General features: G+C 50.2%; 1 protein-coding gene across 1 annotated transcript in view; it reads right to left on the bottom strand.

The window, feature by feature from the left end:
• Positions 1-690: 690 nt before the first annotated feature.
• The window catches only part of PLXNA1 (plexin A1), a 113,959-nt gene continuing 95,033 nt past the window's right edge, over positions 691-19,616 (bottom strand). The window contains exons 24-32 of the mRNA XM_068201954.1: positions 15,465-15,611; positions 14,495-14,654; positions 13,841-13,944; positions 13,311-13,407; positions 12,455-12,645; positions 11,611-11,780; positions 9,763-9,975; positions 6,699-6,849; positions 691-3,282 (exon numbers count right to left, since the gene is read on the bottom strand). Coding sequence (XP_068058055.1) covers positions 3,187-3,282; positions 6,699-6,849; positions 9,763-9,975; positions 11,611-11,780; positions 12,455-12,645; positions 13,311-13,407; positions 13,841-13,944; positions 14,495-14,654; positions 15,465-15,611 — 1,329 coding nt within the window. The 3' untranslated portion in view covers positions 691-3,186. The remainder of the gene's footprint in view (positions 3,283-6,698; positions 6,850-9,762; positions 9,976-11,610; positions 11,781-12,454; positions 12,646-13,310; positions 13,408-13,840; positions 13,945-14,494; positions 14,655-15,464; positions 15,612-19,616) is intronic.

Here is a 19,616-nt window from a genome sequence, read left to right as displayed (position 1 = left end):
ACCAGGGCACTGCCAGCCTGCCCAGCATGACCTCCCCAGGAGCCCCTCTGTTGCCAAAATCCATCTCAGACCCACCATGGCCAAAAAACTCGTCTGTCCCTCCAGGCTCGCTGAGGGAGCACCCACAGCATTGGTGCTGTGAAAGCAACAGGCTAATGGACCTCAGCAATTAACAGTGCTTCCAGCCCTCTGTGTCAAAAGGGAGGTGTTCTTAGAAACATCCCCTTAGAAACACCTCCATCCCCTCTCAACCACCACAAAACCCATGTGCTTGGCTGCCCCAACAGCAACCAAAGCTCCCCAAGACACTCTTACCACTGCAACAGGCAGAACCCACTCCAGTCCTGGACAGAGACCTCAAAGCCATCGCTCCCCTTCCATCACACCGCGGTGATCACCGATGCATTGCCGCCATCCTCCGGGCGATTTCCAAGACCTCCACCAGCACCACGCAGCCAGCAATGCCACAGGGAAGAAGTTTTGCACCAAAGGGAGCTGCAGGCACCCCTCCACCCCATCACAGCAGCAGTGAATCCTACAAAGGGACCCCCGGAGGGTTCTGTCCCACCAGAGCACCCAGAGAGATGCTGGCAGCCAGCAGTGGCCCCAGCACAGGGCACACAGCTGTCCTTTAAGGCTCTCCAAGTACCATATTTGAGATGTGAACCTCTAAAGTCTTTCTTTTTGCTGTTTCTTTTTTTTTTTCTTTTGGACGAGAAAGTGGCAAATTAATTTCAAATTAAAAAAAAAATAGGTAACAGGTCTAAACAAACCTCTAATATTCAATACTCGCAGTTTCTTTGTTTTATGGGTTTTTTTTCTTCTGTTTCTTAAAAAGATCAACTCAGACTAAAATCTAGCACAGTCATGCAACAGCCCACAGCTCTCAGAAATCCAGCGACAGCTCAGGGTTTATAGGTTTGGGAAACAATTAAAAATTCTTTTTCAAACAGTTTTGCTGTTGTGGTTGGATTCTTTTGTCGTCTTTTTTTTCTTTTCTTTAATCAGCATCTTCTCTCCTTTCCCTCCTTATTAAAACAAAACAAAACCAAACAAAATTACAAAATAATGAGAGATGTGCAGTCTTCAAACGGTTATTCTGCATGGTGAGAAAGGCTTGGAAGTTGCTTCCACACCATTTGGTATCCTTTTTAATTTTTTTTTTCCAGTGGTTGTTTGTTTTGTTTTAACTGGCTGTGTAAATTCATCTCATTTTTATATTGGTTCAATTCTCCTTCAGTTAACTATACAGCACCCCACTGGGGCACGAGAATTAGATTGTAACCACATATATATATATACACACTTTTATTATTTTTTTTAATTAAAAACTTCATTATTTCTCCCTCTCCCCCCCTTAACTTGTAATTTAAGGGAATGGACAGAAATCAGCTGGGCTTTTCTCCACTCGGATTTCGACAGCCATCCGCTCCTGGCAGAGTGTGGCCCCATGTGCTGTGGCCTGGGCAGTGACAGGAACTTTCAGTACAGAAAAGGAAAGGGTTTTGCTCTTTTTTTTTGGAAGTTTTTGGTCACCTGCTGCTATTCAGGGCAGCATTCAGCACCTTTTCATCTCTGGAAAGCACAAACCCACAAGGAACTAACATTTCCGAGGGGGAAACTGAGGGAGAGACCTCAGGTCTCCAGCGAGGCCCTGTCAGGGCAGAGGCAGCGGAGGGGAGACGGGTGACAGCAAGGAGAGGAAGGGGGAGAAAGAAGGAAAAGACAGAGAAAGAAAGGTCAGTCTTGGGTGGAAGGTCCTGCACATGTTTGGGCTCCCCAGGTGGAAGAGCAGGTGACGGCCCCATGGCAGCCAGAATGCCAGTCCCTGCATGGGCTGGGAACCCAGGGGGGTTTGCCAGGGGGATCCCAGTCAGGAGTGCAGAGGAGCTGCCTTCCCTTTCACTGGAGATCTGGTCTCTTCCCCTGCATCAGCACAAAAAGATGATGGGGAAAAACAAACGTAAAGGGGCTTTGTTCAGGTGGCTCCAGTGCCAAAGAATCTGACACAAAAAGCCAGGCTGGCTCTCCATCGACCCTCCTGACAGCCCCCAGGGTCCCACAGCCATCCTCCAGCCCGCATCATCCCAGGGCAGGCAGCACTGCCCAGACCACCCCACGGCCACCGAACTGGGAAAACAAGGATGAGCTCAACAAAACACCAACCATCCCTCAGCAATCACCCAGGAAAAGAAAAACCAGCCTTGGGATCTCCCTTCCTCTCTGATTTTGACCTCCAGAACCACTCAGCAGCATTAAAATAACAGCATCTATCCAGCTAACAAAACTCCCAACTTTTTTTTCTTCAATTTTTTTTTTCGCACTAAACAACATTCAAATAAAACATGGCACAGGACGTATTTTAGAAATATCAAAGCTCCCTTTCCTGCCCACCCCTAAAGCCCCAACCCCAAATCTCCCCAGCATCAGTCCTTTAGCTTATCTCTTAAAATCATTTTTGTTAGTTTGTTGCAAAAAATTCAGAATATTTTTCCCCTCCCATTTTTTGTTATAATTTTTTTTCCCTTTAAATTAAAAATTTTGTTTGTCTCGTGTAAATTGTGCAAATATAGCAGTTAACACTAGTGGCAGAAGGCCAGAGAGAGAGAGAGAAGGGGGCAGAGACAGAAAGAGAGAGGAGGAGGAGAGGGGGTGGACAGCTGGGGGGGAAGGAAGGGAGAGCAAGTCAAGTACAGTAAAAATAGGAGCCCACCCACCCTCCCTTCACCAAAGTAACAACAACATCCAAACGCCTTCCTAGAAAGCCCCGCGGTCCCGACCCTCCTTCCTTGTGGGCTCAGGGGCTCTGCCCAGGCAAGAGATGCCCAGCAGGTCCGTGGGGCAGGCGAGCCCCTTCTCCTCCGCCCGCATGGCCTCTCTGCAAGGTCCCTGCTGCATCCTGGTTGGACTGGGGGGTTTGTCTGTGGGTCAGGGAGTTCTGTCGACGCTGCTGCTGTCGTCGGGATTTGTGGTTTGTTCCGCTAAAGCGCGAGGTTTCTCTATGTGTCCGTGGGAAGCGTGCGGAGGCGCGTCGGCTCCCGCGGGCCCGGCCGGTCCCAGCCCCAAAGTCTTGTGCCCGCGGCTGCCACTGGCCGGTCCTTCCTCCCTCTGTCCGTCCATCCGTCCGTCTGTCCGTCCATCCGTCCTGCCGCCCCGCTGCCGGACGCTGGCGCCGCCGCTGCCTTCTCAGCTGCTTAAGGCCATTGTGTCGATCGCCTGCTCCAGCTTACTCCGCAGTCGCTGCCTCCGGGCCTGCTCATCCTTCTCCAACGCAGCTAAAATCTACAGAGAGGGGAGGAGAGAGGGTGAGGAGGTGCCCTCCTACCCAAAGTGGCTCCTTGTGGCCCGCTGGCTCTTTGATGGCATCAGGACATGGGGATGTGGCCCCATGGGAAGTATTCTTCTGCTCCAACAGGGCCAAAGGAAGTGCAAGGTGAAAGACACCACTGTGAGTGGTGCCATCCACAAATCGAGCCCACCGGGACACCCAAAGGGTCTGCAGTGACACCAGGGACCTGCCTGACACTAATGAGGAGTCAACTTGCACATGGGAAATGAAGAAAACACAGTCAAACAGAGGGTGAGCCTCAAACCTAAGTCAATGACACCTTCCCACCATGTCTGTGACTCCAACAATCCTGTAATGCCTTAGGGAAGCAGGGGTTGTGTTTCAGAGACCACAATCAAACCATGAATTAGTTCCACATGCACAAAAGCACCAAATCCACAAGGCTTCAGCTGCCACCAGTGTTAAAATCTGTCTCATATCATCCCAGCTGGGGGGCAGTGGGTGCTGGAAGGGGACATCAGCCAGATGCACCAGCAAAGGCTGGGAGCCCCCAGTCCTGTTCAAGGGGTGCTCCCACAGACATCTGAGAATGACTTTCCACCCTTGAAATCTTTTCTCTAAACAAGCTGCTGATAAGGATGACAGACTGCAGGCTGGAGGGACAGTCCCCTGCCCTGGGCTGGATGTGACCGTGCCCCCAGGGCTGGGGAAGGACTAGCAGCAGCAGCAACGTAGAGGATGAGACTCAGAAAAGGGAAAAGGGAGTAACAAAGTGTAAAACAAAGGGGCAATTGCCCTCCCAGCAGTCAGGAGTCTCGTCTCAGTAACATCATGCCAGCAGAGCAGAAAAGCTGATTTAAAAAAACAAACCTGACAGAAATCTCATCTCCTCGGGTGAGCTAGTTGAGAGAGCAAATTTTTTGCAATTATATATCAAGGCATCCGTCAAAGGGGACTTGATTAACCATTTCATTGGCTGCATAATTGGAAACCAACTGTTGTATAATTAATAGACTTACTAGGAGGCAGGCAAAGTCCATCAGGAGCCCTACAGGTAACTTCTTAATGGGGAATCAGCTCCCTTTGATTAAGAGCTGCTGCAGCGCTGGCGAGTTGTTGAGAGGCAGGCAGAGCATGCTGAGGAGCATCCACCACACTGCCCCAATCAGCCTCTGGCCACCAAGCGACTGGGTCTCCCCCAGGCTGTTTTGGGGCAGAACCAGGCTGGCCCCTGTCTCCTGGGGCAATAGGAGATGCCTGATGGGGAGTCTCCTCCCAAAAGAGAAGTGAAAGCTACATCTGGGCACTGGTGTCAGCTCCCGAGGAGGGGAAAATCACTAGCAAGAGCTGGACACATCTGATTTACCTCCCCTGGTAGCAACAACCCAGGGCAGCAGCTGGACTGGGAAGAACTCATAGATTCTGCCACAAACCTGCTACTGGGGACACTCCCCACAGATGCTCTCAGCCCTCAAGCTACACACAGAGTAAAATACCTGTAGTGACACACAGAAATCAGAACCCATGTGCCTGAAAGGTGCCTGAGCTGGAACCAAGTGAGATTGGACAGAGAAGTGAAGGAAAGCCTATTCCCCCTACCTGCCTCCTCTGCCTCTCCCAACCAGACAGTGGTATATCCTGGAATGCTGAGGTGCCAAATGATTCCCAAACTGCCCATGCATTTATTTACTCCTCTCTTATTTCAGCCTTATGGAAACAATGCAGTCAAAGGAAACCTGTGCTGAGTGTAGAGAGACCCAGGTTTGTCACCTGCTGTAAGGAGCCAGGACCACTGATTACCAAGATGCAAGTACCCAAATGAAAATTAATTATGATTTTCATTCACAGCCAATGACAGCATATTATTGCACTGAACAACAGGAAAAATTATTCTCTCCCATTTTGCATCAAAGAGGGTGCAATCGGGCTGCATATAATTGTGCTTAATGATGAAAACAAACAAAGGGAACAGCTGCGATTTATTAATCCCATTACAAATAATAAAAGAAGTTCCTGAGAGCTGTGAACACACTTGTGATGCTCAGAGATCAGGCATCAGCAAGACACTCAACAGATGTCAGGCTGCTGTTGGCAGGCAAGAAGAGGACCTGTGCTCCTAAAGAGCAGCTCATTAATGCCATGGGTTCATCTCACATGGTCCCCTCCATGCTCTTGCCCAGGGCTTGGAGGATTTATTTAAGGATTGTGGGACTTTTAGCCTGGAGGAAGCAAGTACTGGATGATGTCTCAGGGATGATAGCTGGACCACAGCAAACCTAGATCTTCCAGACTGCTCCACTTTCACTCTCATGGTAGCCACAGAACTGTGTACAAACTGTAAAACCCCAGAACCCCTGGGGTTGGTAATGGCCAAACCATTACCCAGAGCAACAGGAGCCTCTGGGATGTGCCATCCAAAATCACCTAAGGACTGGCATAGAGGTCCCACCAGCATGGTCATCAGTACATGGCCACCAGCTGCATGGTGACCACCAAACAGCATCTTCCCAAGAACCAGGAAAGCCGGGATCTCCTCTTCCCTCCTGTAAAGCACTGAGTTCCATAGGATATTGGCCACCACGATCCCAGTGCTGACCTTAAACCCATGAGCCAGGTCTGCTACAACATGCCCCTTAAATTCACACCTCAAAGAGGCACTGGGAGAAGCCTCTTTGGATCGCTGCATGGTACAACAGGCACCCCATTTCCTCTCCTGGCTCTGAGTGGGAAGATGTTCTGGCATTCTGTCACCTAAATTAGCCACCATTCAAATATAGTCATCAAACCCCTTTATTGGGACAATAAAACTTGTACTGTCATGCTATGTGTATAGACCTATATTTTACTGTAGTTACATATTTTATTGCTTTAATAAGATGTAGGCTGTGGATTTGAGCATGGTTTTGAGAAATTAATTTGTAAAAATTACAACAGAGGAGTTCTTAACCATCCTTACTGACATTCACAAAACAAGCACTGGAGAGGCCACCATATCCTCTAAGATCCCTGGGGAGAGGAGCCAAACACCACCTGTACAGTTCCACAGCATTGGTACCACCATGGTGCAGGACTGGTGGCAGTGGACAGGGGAAGCACACTGAGATAATGCTGGGAACTCTGCAGCCTCATGGAACTCATGTGTCAAATGTATAGAAAAAGAGGTGTTTCCCACATTACTCACTGCAGGAAATATGAGGAATGAGCACTGCCCACTCCAGCTCCTGGTTTCATGCCTCCCAAACCTTTCCTTCTCCACCAGCCCAAGCACAGACATGGAATATGATACTATTTCACATTTCATGGAGTTTGTTTTTTTTTTTTTCCATAGGAAAAAGCAGGGGACTACAGAAACAAGGACAAAAAGACCCAAGTGGCAGCTCAGGCCTGACTCTGCCTCACCACATCTTACCTCATCCTTGTACTTAGTGATGTAGGAGTAGATCTCGTGCAGGGCACTCATGCTGTTGAACTGGCTGAGGTGTAACCGTGACTGCTCCGCCAGGTACGCGCTCATGTCCTGGTCACTGATCGCCGGCATTTTAGCTATATCTGCATAATATCTGCCAGGGAGGAACAGAAGAGTGGGTCAGAAATAGGGACAGGCAGGAAGGGATGGCTCCCTGCCACAATGGTTACAGAGAACAGCCACTGGAAAAGCAAGTGAAGAGCATCTTTCCTCCAAGCAGTGACATAAAATCACCCATTTTAACACTGCTCACTAAGAGGTCTCTGAGCACTCCACAGAACAGTCAGCACTGTTAAGAATGTGGTCCTGATGGGGCAGCACCCAGCTCAGTCCAGTTCTGCTCACCATGCTGGGAAGCCAAGCAATCTTGCTCTAAGGAATTTTCCACCCTCTCCTAAACTACACATTTTTTTGTCCTTCCCATTCCATTGGCATGTTTTGCCATCAAATACATGCACCAGGACCCTCCACACCTGCAGTAACACACAAAGTTTTGCTACCACTCTCCTAAGATGAGAGCACATGTGTGAACACATGACAAGGTGACATCCTGCCCCTGCAGCAATACACATGCAATGGTAGTGGAAAATCAGAATATCCAATAGGATGTTGATCACAACCCTGAGATGACAAAGCTGCAGCATCCCATTACAGCAGGAGAGTTACTCCAAGCAGACACACTGGTGGACTGGCTGCTGAGGACTTTTTGGAAACCAGGGTTGTGTTCACAAGCCTGTTTTAAAAGAAAACCCACCCACAGCAAACAAGCTCTGGCTGCTCCCAGGGAGCAGCATTACCAGCATTTCCAGCTGGAAATACAGAGTGCCAGCCTCTCTCAGGTTTGCTCTGCTCCTCATGACTCCCCACTTGGTAAAGTTTCTGGTACAGTGATTAGCATCACTTAGCTGAACGCTGAGATGGAACACTGCTGAAGCACTTGGATAGGAGCAGATGGCAGAAAGACCACTTGAGAAGATGAATATGAGGATCCACTCCATCCCACTGCACTGAACTCAACTAGTGATAAACTACTTGGGCAGTTTTTAGAAAGAGGCTCATTCATACCCAGAAAATTATGCAAGAGAATTTCTGGATGCTACTAGGAGAGCAGTGGTCTGAGGTGAGGACCTCTGACTAAACCAGGCATCTCCTACACCCCTAGAGACATCACCCCAGAGTGACATCTCCTAAAGCAGCAGTTTCATGCTCCAGGTGTTATCATGACATATAGGATGGGAAGAAACAATCATTTTTCAATACAAGTGTGCATGGCTCACACGGACCAAGATTCTAGTCCATCCATTTCCAGAGGATACCTGTGACCCCAGCAGTAGTCCCCTTGGGTTTCTCCAGGTTTCCCTCTTCCTAAGCCTTTCCCTGTGCTATTCCTGCCTGAGATTGGCAGGATGCCCTTCTTTCAGCTGGTGCCTGAGCCACAGCAGCAGACAGACCTGCTGTTGGGACTGGCAGTCCCACTCAGCCAACCCTGCACCACTCCCATTCCTCCTCTGCAAAGCTTTGTGACTATAACTGTGCCAAAAGCCAGAAATGCAGATTATGCCATAAATCCCTGCAGTAGAGGAACAGTAGTAGACATAGTCAACCACTGCACAGGACATTTCTGCCCCATGCATATCTGCCTCTGGGACCATACTGGAAGTAAGCAATGGCAGGAACATCTGTCACCACTGAGATTTCCCACCTCCTCCCCAGGTACACAGAATGTCTAGACCAATGCTTAACTCTGAAATGATTTTATACCTTTTTTCTTCCAGACACATACACAGACCTGAACATTTTTGTCATAGAGATGGCAAGGTCAGAGAAATTCACCTTATGAAGCTGGTGATGCTCCTATGGGACCCCACACGAAAGCCCCATCCAGCCCCATGCAAAGAACTTCCTCCTATTACAATGCAGCTCATCTCTCCTCTCAGGCATCATAGTTCAGGGGCACCTTTCCTTCTGATCCAAGCCCTACCTTCCTGGAGGGAAGACGCTTGCCTTTGTACTTGCCTGCGGAACAGCAAGCATGCCAATGGTGCAACTAAAATATCTGTGTACAAGCAAGTACCCAAGGATGATTTAGGCTACAAAGTTCCACCCTTACAAACCAGAGAATATGACATTTACTGTTGTCTGGACATCCTTCATTTAGTTCATTCTGTATTTGGTCAAATGCTGAAAAAGGGCACTCAGTTAAGAAAAAAGATTAATCTTTAGACCAGCACATCATCACAAAGGAAAAGTTGCATAAGCAATCTGAAATCTGCCATTTTTTAAGTTTCATGAAATTCCACTTCACAAGATGGCAACATTTTAACCGTAGCTCTATTTGGAGGGCTTTGGAGGACATCTCCTAGGTTTCTCTCCCAAAAGGATAAAGCTAAACACAGCATTATGCCTGAGTGCATCAATTTGCAATCAGTCTCATTCAAACCCTGAACCTTTAACACTACATTAATTCAGCAGGACAGAGGGACAGCTCTCCTCAGCTAACAGGGAAGGCGGAGGGTGTTGGAAGGTGTCAGGGGACCTGCTCCTCAGCACAGAGACTGCAGCCTGAGCACTGGGAAATTATAATTTTCAAGCATTTCAGCAAAACCTGCATGTATTGTTGTGATACAAAAAAAGCACTTCTCTAGTCCAAGGTTGAGTTCTCACTGCCCTTCAAAAGCAGTCAAGCGAGGTGTTAGTAATTCCCTAGTACAGACCAAGTTTTTACAACAGAAAACATCAGACAACCTAATAGTGGACATTGCTTTTAGCACCCCTTAAGCAAGTCATAAACAGCTCTTTAAAACAGCCATTGCAAACTCATTCCAGGAGACAATCATGAGAAAGCATCATCCCCCAAACAAGAGGACCACCTTCTGCGAGCATTAGTACAGTCCTGCTTCAGTCAGCTACCAAGAGGAGGCCTCCCAAAAACCCACATCCCCCCATCCATGAGCATCCACTGCAAGTCCTCCAGGAGAAGCAAGGAGTTATTGCCAAGTCTACTCACCTTTCTACCCAGCTCTTGTAGTTGGGGATGTCCTTGGCGTACAGTAGTTTGTTGGAGGGAGAGTCCTTTCCTAGCTTGTGCTCAGAAGTTGAGCAGGAGTCCATGAATGTCTGAGCCACCACGGATAGGCAGGCATCAGTAATACTGTTCTTGTGAATGTCGAACACAAACTGGGGGTTCTTAATCACATTCACCCAAAAACGTAGAGGTAGACTGAGGGACGAAGGAAATAGGAGTCAGCACCTGAACCACACCCTGCAGGGCAGCTGGCAAATACATGCACCTCCAGTTGTGGAGAAGGAGCTTCCCATGACCCAGAATTGGGTAGGTTGCTTTTCCCAGCATTCCAGGGATTCAAACACCCTGGGTAAATGACCATTTTCCCCTGCCCACCCCAAAAAGGCTACAGTTCTCCATGAAGAAATTCCTCAGCACTGCCAACATCCCCAAAGGCAAGCCAGGGCAGTGCAGATCTGTGGTTTCTCCAAGGATCCACTCTCACTGAAGAGACCTTGCTGAGCCCGTGGGTCAAACCAGACAGTAATCCCTTCAAAGGCGCTGTGTGGCATTTCACACATCTCCCGTGTCAGAGGAGGGAGTTAGCTGAACTCCTCAAGGGACTCATTAGCGCATTTAACACCAGAGGAAAATTTAGGTGGCCTCAGATGCTGGAAATACAGCTCTCAGCTGTAGAGACAGCAGGTCTCCTGGTGAGCCATCACTGGGTGTTTGCAGCATTCTGACACACACGTGCCACCCTCCATGGCTCCACTGCCCAATCCTGCTGCCCCTCTGCTCTCCTCAGAGCTTCCTCACTCTGTCATCCTCCAGCACCTACTCTCAGTGAATGCTTTTATCTTAAACAAAACACACTTTGTTCCCTAGGACTTTCCTAATGAGGGTACTGGGTGCATGTACATATTTCATTTGTGAAGGGAATGGCCTAGAGAAATTAGCTCCACATGTCGAATTAGCGCCCAGAGATAAGCACAGGCATTAGTATGCAAGAGCCTGCATGCCCAGCCCCTGAAGAGTGGGACTTTTTTCCTTCCTTGTCTTTCACTCCTTCTTTTAATATAGGAAGCTGAGTTATAAATCAGTTCCAAGCACTTCCGTGCTCTCACATCTCCATTTAAAAATGTTTCTTTTCCTGCCCTGCTAATTGCAAACAGTTACTGAACTACACAAAAGCGATTTGGCTGCCATTTAACAAATGCCAGACACGGGGAACATACGTACCCATCTCCAGTCACAGTAAAACCAGAGAGATGAAATCAGTGAGGCAGCAGAAATGAAAAAATGCCAAAGGGGGCTAAGGAGCCAGCACCTGCCAGAGCCCCAGCGCGGCACCCAGGAGGTCTCCCAAGCTGCCCCGCCCCAGTGTTCAGCCAGCGATTAGCAGAGCAGGGGCTGGCTCTGCAGGCAAGGGCAGGGAGGATGCGCACACAGAGCTGTGCTGACTTTGGGCACGGCTGAGTGACAGCAAGAAGAGTGGAAACACCTTCAGGACAGCAGAGATGAGAATTGGGGCTGGCATCCCTGGAGGAGCCCGGAGGATGGAGAGGCCAAGGTGAGATGGGAGCGGAGCCGCTGTGGCCCTCAGTGACTGCAGCCATCAGGGGGAGTGTGGTGCTTGGGATCTGGGGAAGGGCTGAGGGAGCACTGCATTCCTGGGATTTTTTTCTTCGAAGGAAGGCATGCAAGGGATTTGCCCACACCCGAAATACAGAGATATGGGCCTCTCTTGTCCTGGATCATTTCCAGGTTTATATTTCTGCTCCCTGCAGGAGGGCTTGGAAGCTGTGATATTGTTAGCCCACCCCCCAGCCCACTGTCCTTCTCCATTACCAGTTACTCTTCCAGGTGTGCCTGACATCATAATCATTGATCTGATGCTTATCAGCTTGTTCATCCAGGAAATCAAACATGTATTTGATGGCGAGGGGCAGTGCACTCCCACGGTGAGCTGTGCTAAAGATGGTCTCAAACAGGTCATCCACAAATTTCTGCAGGGTGCCCTGGGGAGAAGAAAGAGAAAAGGGCTGCTCAGCAACACCCTGGGCCAGCAGAGAGGTGAGTCTTTAACTAACGGTCAGCCTCTAAACCAATTTCACTTCTATTCCTACACCTGAAAAAGCTGCACAGTACAGTCTGTGTAACCCTGCTGGTTCTCAGTGGTTTATACGGGGAAACGGACACTGCAGTGACAAGGTATCTTCCTTCACTGTGTGATCTGGCATGCTAAAGGTATACAAAGAAAAACTCCATACAAAACAAAAAAGTGTTGTATGTGCTGAGGGAAGTGGAACATGCTGCAGTGCCAAATGCCTGGGGTAATCACCCTTCCCACATCACCAGTTCTGCAGTTTTATCCCAAACACCAAAGAGGCACCTATCCCAGGGCATCTCTGCTTTGCAGACCAGCAGCTGCTCAAGGATACAGGGAATAGTAAAAACACCAACAGGTGCAAAGAGCAAACAGGAAAATCCACTCAGGGGATATTCACTGATGGTTTCAACATACAAACCCTTCACCTCCAGCTCAGAAGAGACCAAATGAGGACCTCTTCCTGTGCTAGAGCAGGACGCTAACAAAAGAGCAGTGCTTACCACTTTTGGACAACCCAAATCACTACCCTTCCCCGTTCAGATTTCCAAAGCCAGGCACCAGCTCTGGGTCTCTGGGCCATACCTTGGTGGCCAACAGACGGGTCAGGTAGATCTCGGAGACCATCTTGCTGCCCCGGTCGCCCTCCCGCTGGTCCATGTGGTCGTGGTTTTTCACCAGGTGCCAGAGCTTTGTGCCGCTCTCCAGGTCGGGGGTGATCATGGGGGTCCGTGAGCGCAGGCTGTCGGGGCTGCTGGCTGTCCTCAGCATGCTCTCTGCAAGCACAGGGGATGCTCCTACCGTGCCACCTCTGACTCACCACCAGCCCCATCATTCCCCTTCCCTCCATAGGAGCTCTGGGATTCAGCCTCTGCAGCCACCATGAACTGGGAGCTCTGCTGTGACCATCCTCACAGCCTGCTGGGCCACATGCAAGCCTGGCTGGTGTACAGGGGCCAGGACAACCATGGAAGGAATTCTGCAGAGCCTGTCCTGCTCCCAGCACACAAGTGCCAGGATCACAGATGCTTCCTGTGCCAGTTTGAGCTGATCACACTATTCCCTTCCAAACCAAGGCTGAAGTACACCTGTCAGTACATTCGTGGCAGACTTCAACTCTGCTCTTTTAAGTGCTAAGTGCCTCTGTGCTTATTTTAATTAGATTTCAGGGGAATAAAAGGGAAAGAATCCCTTAACAGCAGCCATCTAATATTTGCTTTTTTCCCCTGAGTCCAACACACTGCAAAGAAAGATGGCTCTGAGGGCACCTTCTCCCTCTCCAACACTAGAATAAGTAGCATTGTGCAGAAGAGCTGGGAGCTCGGAGGACTTTGTTCACATGAGTTACAGTTATAGTCACTTGCCCTGTGCCTTGGTCCACATGCTCAGCCCAGTGCCACCTCCCCAGCCAGCCCAGAGGAGGATGCCCATGTGCACTCACCATATCTGCTGAGGGACTTGGTGAAGGTGGAGGAGTTGGAGATGTTGTATGCTGAGTTCTGCTTGGGCACCAAGGCTACTGAGGAGCCGTCCGTCACCTGTGGGCAGAAATGGGCTGAGCAGCCTGCCACACCAGAGAGGCACAGGGGGAACAGCCCCAGCCTGGGGAGAAACCAGCCCCAGAGGGATGCAGTGGCACTGCCACCACCCCAGGGACATCATCTCCAGCAAAGGAGCCTGACATGGCTCTGTGACAGATGGGGGAAGGGGAAGAACAGGAGCACACCAGAAAGCACAGCATGAAAATGGCAGACTAAGGTCAGAGTGGGAAACAGCCTCTATGATCCCTGGAAATATCCCATTAAAAAGGACCACAAACATGAGCTGCAGGCAGGAAGGTGACTGCAGACCTCCTGGCCATGGCCCTGGAGAGCTGTGCCCAGGCCCTGACCAAGCTGAGGAGGGAGAAAAGTTGCTCAAGCTCAAAGCAGCTGGTGACTGCTCCATGTTATCCATCATGGACAGCCATACCTGGTAGTGGGCCAGGGTGTTCAGCCTCTTCCAGTCATTGTCAATCTTTGTGGTGACATCTTCATCCTGCAGTATGATGCGGGCCATCCTGCCCTGCCGCCACTCTGTCCCCATGAGGGAGAAGGGCTCGTGGTTAGTGGATAATAGGAGCACAAAGATAAGGCAAGGGTACGAGTACAGTCCCAAGGCATCAACTTAAGAAGCCTCCCACCCCTCTCTGAGCCCCAGGGCTGATGACTATCAATGTGTTGGACAAATCCAAGTACTCAGGGACAGACAGCATCAGTTTGACCCTGGTGACTGTTACCTTTGCTCCTCTCCATTCCCCTGTCCCCCCTTTAAGAACAGGACTATTAACACTGCTTTCAACTATTGCTGGCCTCCTTGGATCTCAAGATACTTCAAGCCTACAATTCAGACCCCAGAAGACCCAAGGGGGCTCTCCTCCCTACCCCCTCCACTGGCAGGATCCACACTCTCGTGTCAGGGCTCCCCACACAGTCAGTGCCACCAGCATGGCAAAAGTGGACTGAACAAGCACAAATGTGCTTCTGTAGGATCTGTTGATTTTCCTGCCCTGCACAGATCTATTGGCACTTCTGCTCTTGGCCACACCCCTGTTCCCCACAGGGAAGTGCTTGGCCTCCCTCTTACCCAGGTCCATGTCTCCAGCTTTGGGTCGCTGGGAATAGGGCACACCCTTGTAGACAGCATCCAGCAGCTTCTCCTTCACCTGCGTGATGGTGTCGCAGTTCAGCACCTTGACAGGGATCTCTGGGGCATTCTCATTCTCAGGGTTCACACAGTTGAGGGTCTGCACAGGGTCAGAAAGGGTTGAGTGAGAGGCTGTGACACACTGGATGCAAAGGCGGGTCCAAGGACACAGGGCTACAGCTGTCTACAGGCCATGTCTTCTCATCTCCTGAGCCACTGTGGAGTTTTAGTCACATGGCACATTCCTGCTCCCCTTTCCCCACCTCTCCCTGCCACTCTCAAACCTCCAATTCCCAAAAAGGAAGCACAGTGTCAGTGAAGGAATCCTGGGCCAGCAAACCATGCCCAGTGCAACAAAGCCTGCTGAGAACAAGCAATGCTCAGGCACACTCCACTCCCCTCCCAAACCATCCTTGTGGAGACCGAGCTGCAGGTGAAGAACCAGCTGCAGGCTTAGCCGGGGGAAGGGTCTGGCTTATCATTTATCTGGACAGAGGACATGGCTCAGAAGGAAGAGGCAGAAGTATCTCTCCATCTCCTGCAGTAACCTCAAAGCTCTAACTTTGATCCCCACCGAACATGAGCTATGGGCTGCTCCATATAGCACAAGCTCAACAGCATCTCCCACCCAAACCTGCCATTGCCAGGGGTTTGCTTGGAAAGATATGAAGCAGGATTCAGTTCATGTTTGGCTTCCTTGAGCCCATGGCAAGAGCAAACCTTGCCAAGAAAAGGCCCTGTTTCTGACCTTGTCTGAGATGAGCCCCACGCGGACAGGGTGAGAGGCACCCCAGGAATGCTGGAGAGAACAACATACAAAACTCTCTCTAAAGTATTTTGTGTGCCTCCAAGATCTTGTTAAATGGACCTGGCAGTCCTGGCAAGCACTGAGGCTTCTGCTTGCACTAACCAGCATTTTGTAGTCAATCTGCTGCCGGATGAGCTTGTCCTCACTGAGGGAGTAGCGAGCCTCTCCTGTGATGGCATCAATGGGTCCCTTCTCCATCTGTTGCTTGATGGCACAGTAGAGCATGAAGAGTGGCTCCCCGGCACATTCCTGTGGGACAGGGGGATGGAGGAGAGGAGAGAGAGGAGTTAGAAGGTGCCAGGCACCAGCTTTACCTTTCAAGAACCACCACCATGTCAGAAGTCTCCTGTGGCCCTGCAGCATCAATCCCCACACAAGGCACTATAAAAAGTCTTCATCACTTGCTCAAGATTGCAAGGAGGGGGGGTCCACGGTAATATTCATCCTGTGAAGGAACTCACTCTCTCCTTCCAAGCCCACTGGAAGTTGTTTGTCTATCAACCAGTAGGCTCAGATTTCCAGGGCTTCCAGATACTTCTAGGTGAATTCTGCTCATTTTGCAAGCCAAAGACAAGCTAAAAAGGATAAATTCAGGTCTACTGAAGAGCAGATTGAATCTGGGGACCTTGAGTATGGGATACAGCCTGTCCTTTGAGCTGCTCCAGACAAGAGAAGCACCTGAGGACTGGAAAGAGTAAATTGCAGTGGGACAGCCTGGGGGCTCTTTCCCAGATACCACAATGCAGTTCTGACATCTGCCAGGAGCCCAGTCTCACATGAGAGAACATCAAAGGAGGTTTCTCCAAATGACAGCTGGGCACAGCCAGCCAGACCCACTGGAAAGGAAAAGCAAGGGAGCAACCCTCAGACAACCCTAAGTCTCCAGGTGACGGAGGGGACCAGGCAATGAGGTTTCCTGCAGTTAAACCATTTGCCACCTACGCATCTCCATTGCCAAAGCCTTGCAGTCAGAGCCAGCTTTAGCTACCAGATAGAGCTACATCAGCATCTATCTCATACATGTGAGGAAGGGAAAGGGAAAGGGAAACTGGACCAGACACTTCCCCCTAAAACATGCTGGATGCTGGATTCGGAAACACTAAAGGACCTGCCAAGGTTGGAAGCACCAACCAGCCTGGAGCCAGGATTTGGCATAGCAGGACTGGGACTAGACACCCGTTCATAACCGAGGGCCCAAACATGTCCCTTGAGCTGCATCCCAATGAGCCCTTCCAGATACAGGCATAACCCCTAAGGGAGAAAAAAGAGTACAATGGGAACAGAGAGGATGGAGAGAAGTCCCAGCAGATTTTACCCCACTAACCCTCATCCCTCCCTCCCGGCCGCCTCACAAATAAATTGTACTTTGGTGCAAAGTGCGGCTGCTCTCCCTGTCACCATATGCTGTTAGCATCTCGTTAGCATCTGCGGTAATTAAAGAGACAGCTGCTAACGAGCAGGAACAGGCATACATCATCCCCAGACCTTCCGACAACATGCCTGTCTTTGAAATTATGTTTCATTTGCAAACTTGGCTTCATTAAGTCAGCTTGGAAAAGTGAGAGACCCAAGTGGGTGCTAGGCTGCACATCACCGGCTGCCTGCAAGGCGAGGTTGGCCGCAGAGTGGTGAGAGCCCAGGGTTCCAGGGCACCCCAAGCCTACCCCTCTGGTTCTGGTGGAAGGACTTAAATTCCTTTTTTTGGTTGTTTGCAAAAACTCCTTGTGAAAACTCCAAGTCTGTGGAAGTGGTATGGATGGAGGATGGCTTGGAGCAGGACTCTTGCTTCCATCTGCCATGGTTGCTACAGTCTCAGCCCACAGATTTCACCTCTCCAGTAAGGCATGGCTGCTGCCCCCACATCTGCAGCTCTGCACCCACCTCTAGGGATTCACACCAAGAGAGGTGGGCTCAGTCTTTCCTACACTGGCTCCTCTGTCTGTTCCTAGTGTGGATCCTACCCTTAAAATGCAACACCTCACTCCCAGCCTCACTGTCCCCACCAGCTCTTGAAGACCAGGGTCAAGGTGTTGCTGTGGGTCACAGCTCACTGAGACAATGCAGATGAGGATGGTTTAGGGATCATCTTTGACAAAGACCAACAAAATGAACAGGGACCAAAGAAACCAGTGCTGGGCAGTTCACCTGAGATGAACTCCATCAGATGAAATACAGAAGGAGACCACTGAGATGTGGCCAGGTGGTCCCTCAGGTTGATGAAGGGCAGCCTGTTCCCCAAATATGACTGTGCCCACCCTGCCAGCCCTTATGCAGTTTGCTAACTGCTGGGGACCTGACTGAGGGGAGCTCTGAGGGCTCTCCATGGGAGCCAAGCTGGAGGAGGGCAGCTGCAGACACCCTGTGCATGCCTGTGTTGATATGGTGGGAGCAGGCTGAGACAAGCCAGTTAATTCCCAAACTGTCTTACTGCCTAGATCTAGCTCATCAGGCACCTAATATTGTGCATTTTTCAGCACTTGTCTCTATTTATCCACCTCCCTTTCCCTGAGGTGTCTCATTAAGAGTCTGATAAATGCTACTACAGGGTCCTCCTGAAAGCGCCAGCCCTCGCTGGCTCCCCACGCTGCTGAACCTGGGCATGAGGGGCTGTCCTGTGCCTGTCCCCATCCCTCACCCCAGTGTATCTTGCTTGGCTCAGGGCAGGTTTGCTGAGAGCTGATCCAGTAGCTGGTCATGTGGCTGTCTGCCTCATTTACATGTACAATTACTGCAGTTTGGGGCACTTTCCCTGCTGGCAAGCTGTCTGTTGTGATACTCTCCATCTACTCCACGGCCTTCTCCTGCTGTTGCTGCCACCTGTGATCCTCACTGTCCAGAGAGAGGTGAGAACAGCCTCGTGGGTCTCGTCTGGTGGGACCAACCCAGAAGAGGGCATGAGCACATCCTCGAGTCTCTTCCAGTTTAACTCAAGTGACTCAAGAAGTGGAGTTTCAACCACTTGCCAAGGAGATGAATCCCAGTGTAACAAATTTCACAGCCAGCAAGTTCATCCAGGCCCTCTGTGTATGTTTTTCTTGTAATGGTGCACCGAGATCAGACCTTTCTCCTGCTGCTACTACCCAGAGACTGGAGGTGTTTTCCCACACCTAAGTCATGGTGTAGCCAAGGACTTTTCTATAAAGAGGCACTGCCCTGGTTCCACCATCCCCACACCTCTCACCTGCTACTCCTTATCCTCAGACCCACTCCACAACTGGTAATGTGCCCAGAAGCCTCTCTGAAGGGGGACAAGGACAGTAGCTTCTGAACATGGCCCAGTCCTGCTAGGGACAGGTCAAGGATGTCAGGTCACACACACAGATAATGTCCCCAAACACTGCTGTGGGTGTTCATAGGCTGTGCACTGCACTTTGCTCAGCCAAAGCATAACCCTGTTCACTTCAAGGAGCCTTGGAGGAGTTTATCCACAAGGGAGAGCTACTCCTGCCTGTCCCACCAAGTTCACAGAGCCCAAAGAGCTTTCTGCCAGTGCTCTACTTGATCCCACTGGCCACTGCTGATGCAAAAAGGCCCTGCTGGACAAAGCCCTGGCACAAAGGGGCAGTGGGAGGTTTGACATCTCCCTATGACCAGCACAGCTCTTCTCTTCTCCCACCCCTGGCAAGCACTCTCCAGCACGCTAGATAGTTTTTTATAGATACAGGCTATTCCTCGACAGAGGCAAAAAGCCAAGTGCATATAAGTGATATTATAAATCACCTCTCATTGACGATCACTTGAGTTCTGCTGAGACTCCTGCTCGCTCTCATCTCTTGGCTGGAAATAGTTCAAACCCTCTTTATCTTAATGAGGGATGAAATCCCACAAAAACAGCAGTGTGCCACCGATGCCAGGCAGGATCCCAAGAAACAGTCCTGCTGCCTTACAAATCAGCAGCAGGATCGCAGGCATCGTTGACCCATCAAAGTCATCCCAAAGTTGCAGCAGGACTGAGCCTGTGGTCCATGCACTGGAGCTGCTGCTGTGTAATCTGCATGGAAACTGGTGCAGCTGTAGCAGGTGGAAGCACTGGTGCTGATGGAATAGATGTTCTCAATATGGGTAAATGCACCAGTGGTAAAAACAGAGCTTACAACTGTGGCGTCCTCTTCTCCTACCCCAATGAAATTTGAAACAGGTGAATCCAAGCTAAAAGGCTCTGCAGCCTCATGCAGGTGCAGTGGAGAACTCTGTCCCTGGCTGTCAACAAGCCCCTCAAGGCATCCATCCCCACCAGGGCACCTTTGTCAGGGG

The sequence above is a fragment of the Anomalospiza imberbis genome, chromosome 11 (genome assembly GCF_031753505.1).
Source record: "Anomalospiza imberbis isolate Cuckoo-Finch-1a 21T00152 chromosome 11, ASM3175350v1, whole genome shotgun sequence".
Lineage (NCBI taxonomy): Eukaryota > Metazoa > Chordata > Aves > Passeriformes > Viduidae > Anomalospiza > Anomalospiza imberbis.
Note: the sequence above shows the minus strand (reverse complement) of the source record. Positions and strands in the feature narration are given on the sequence as shown.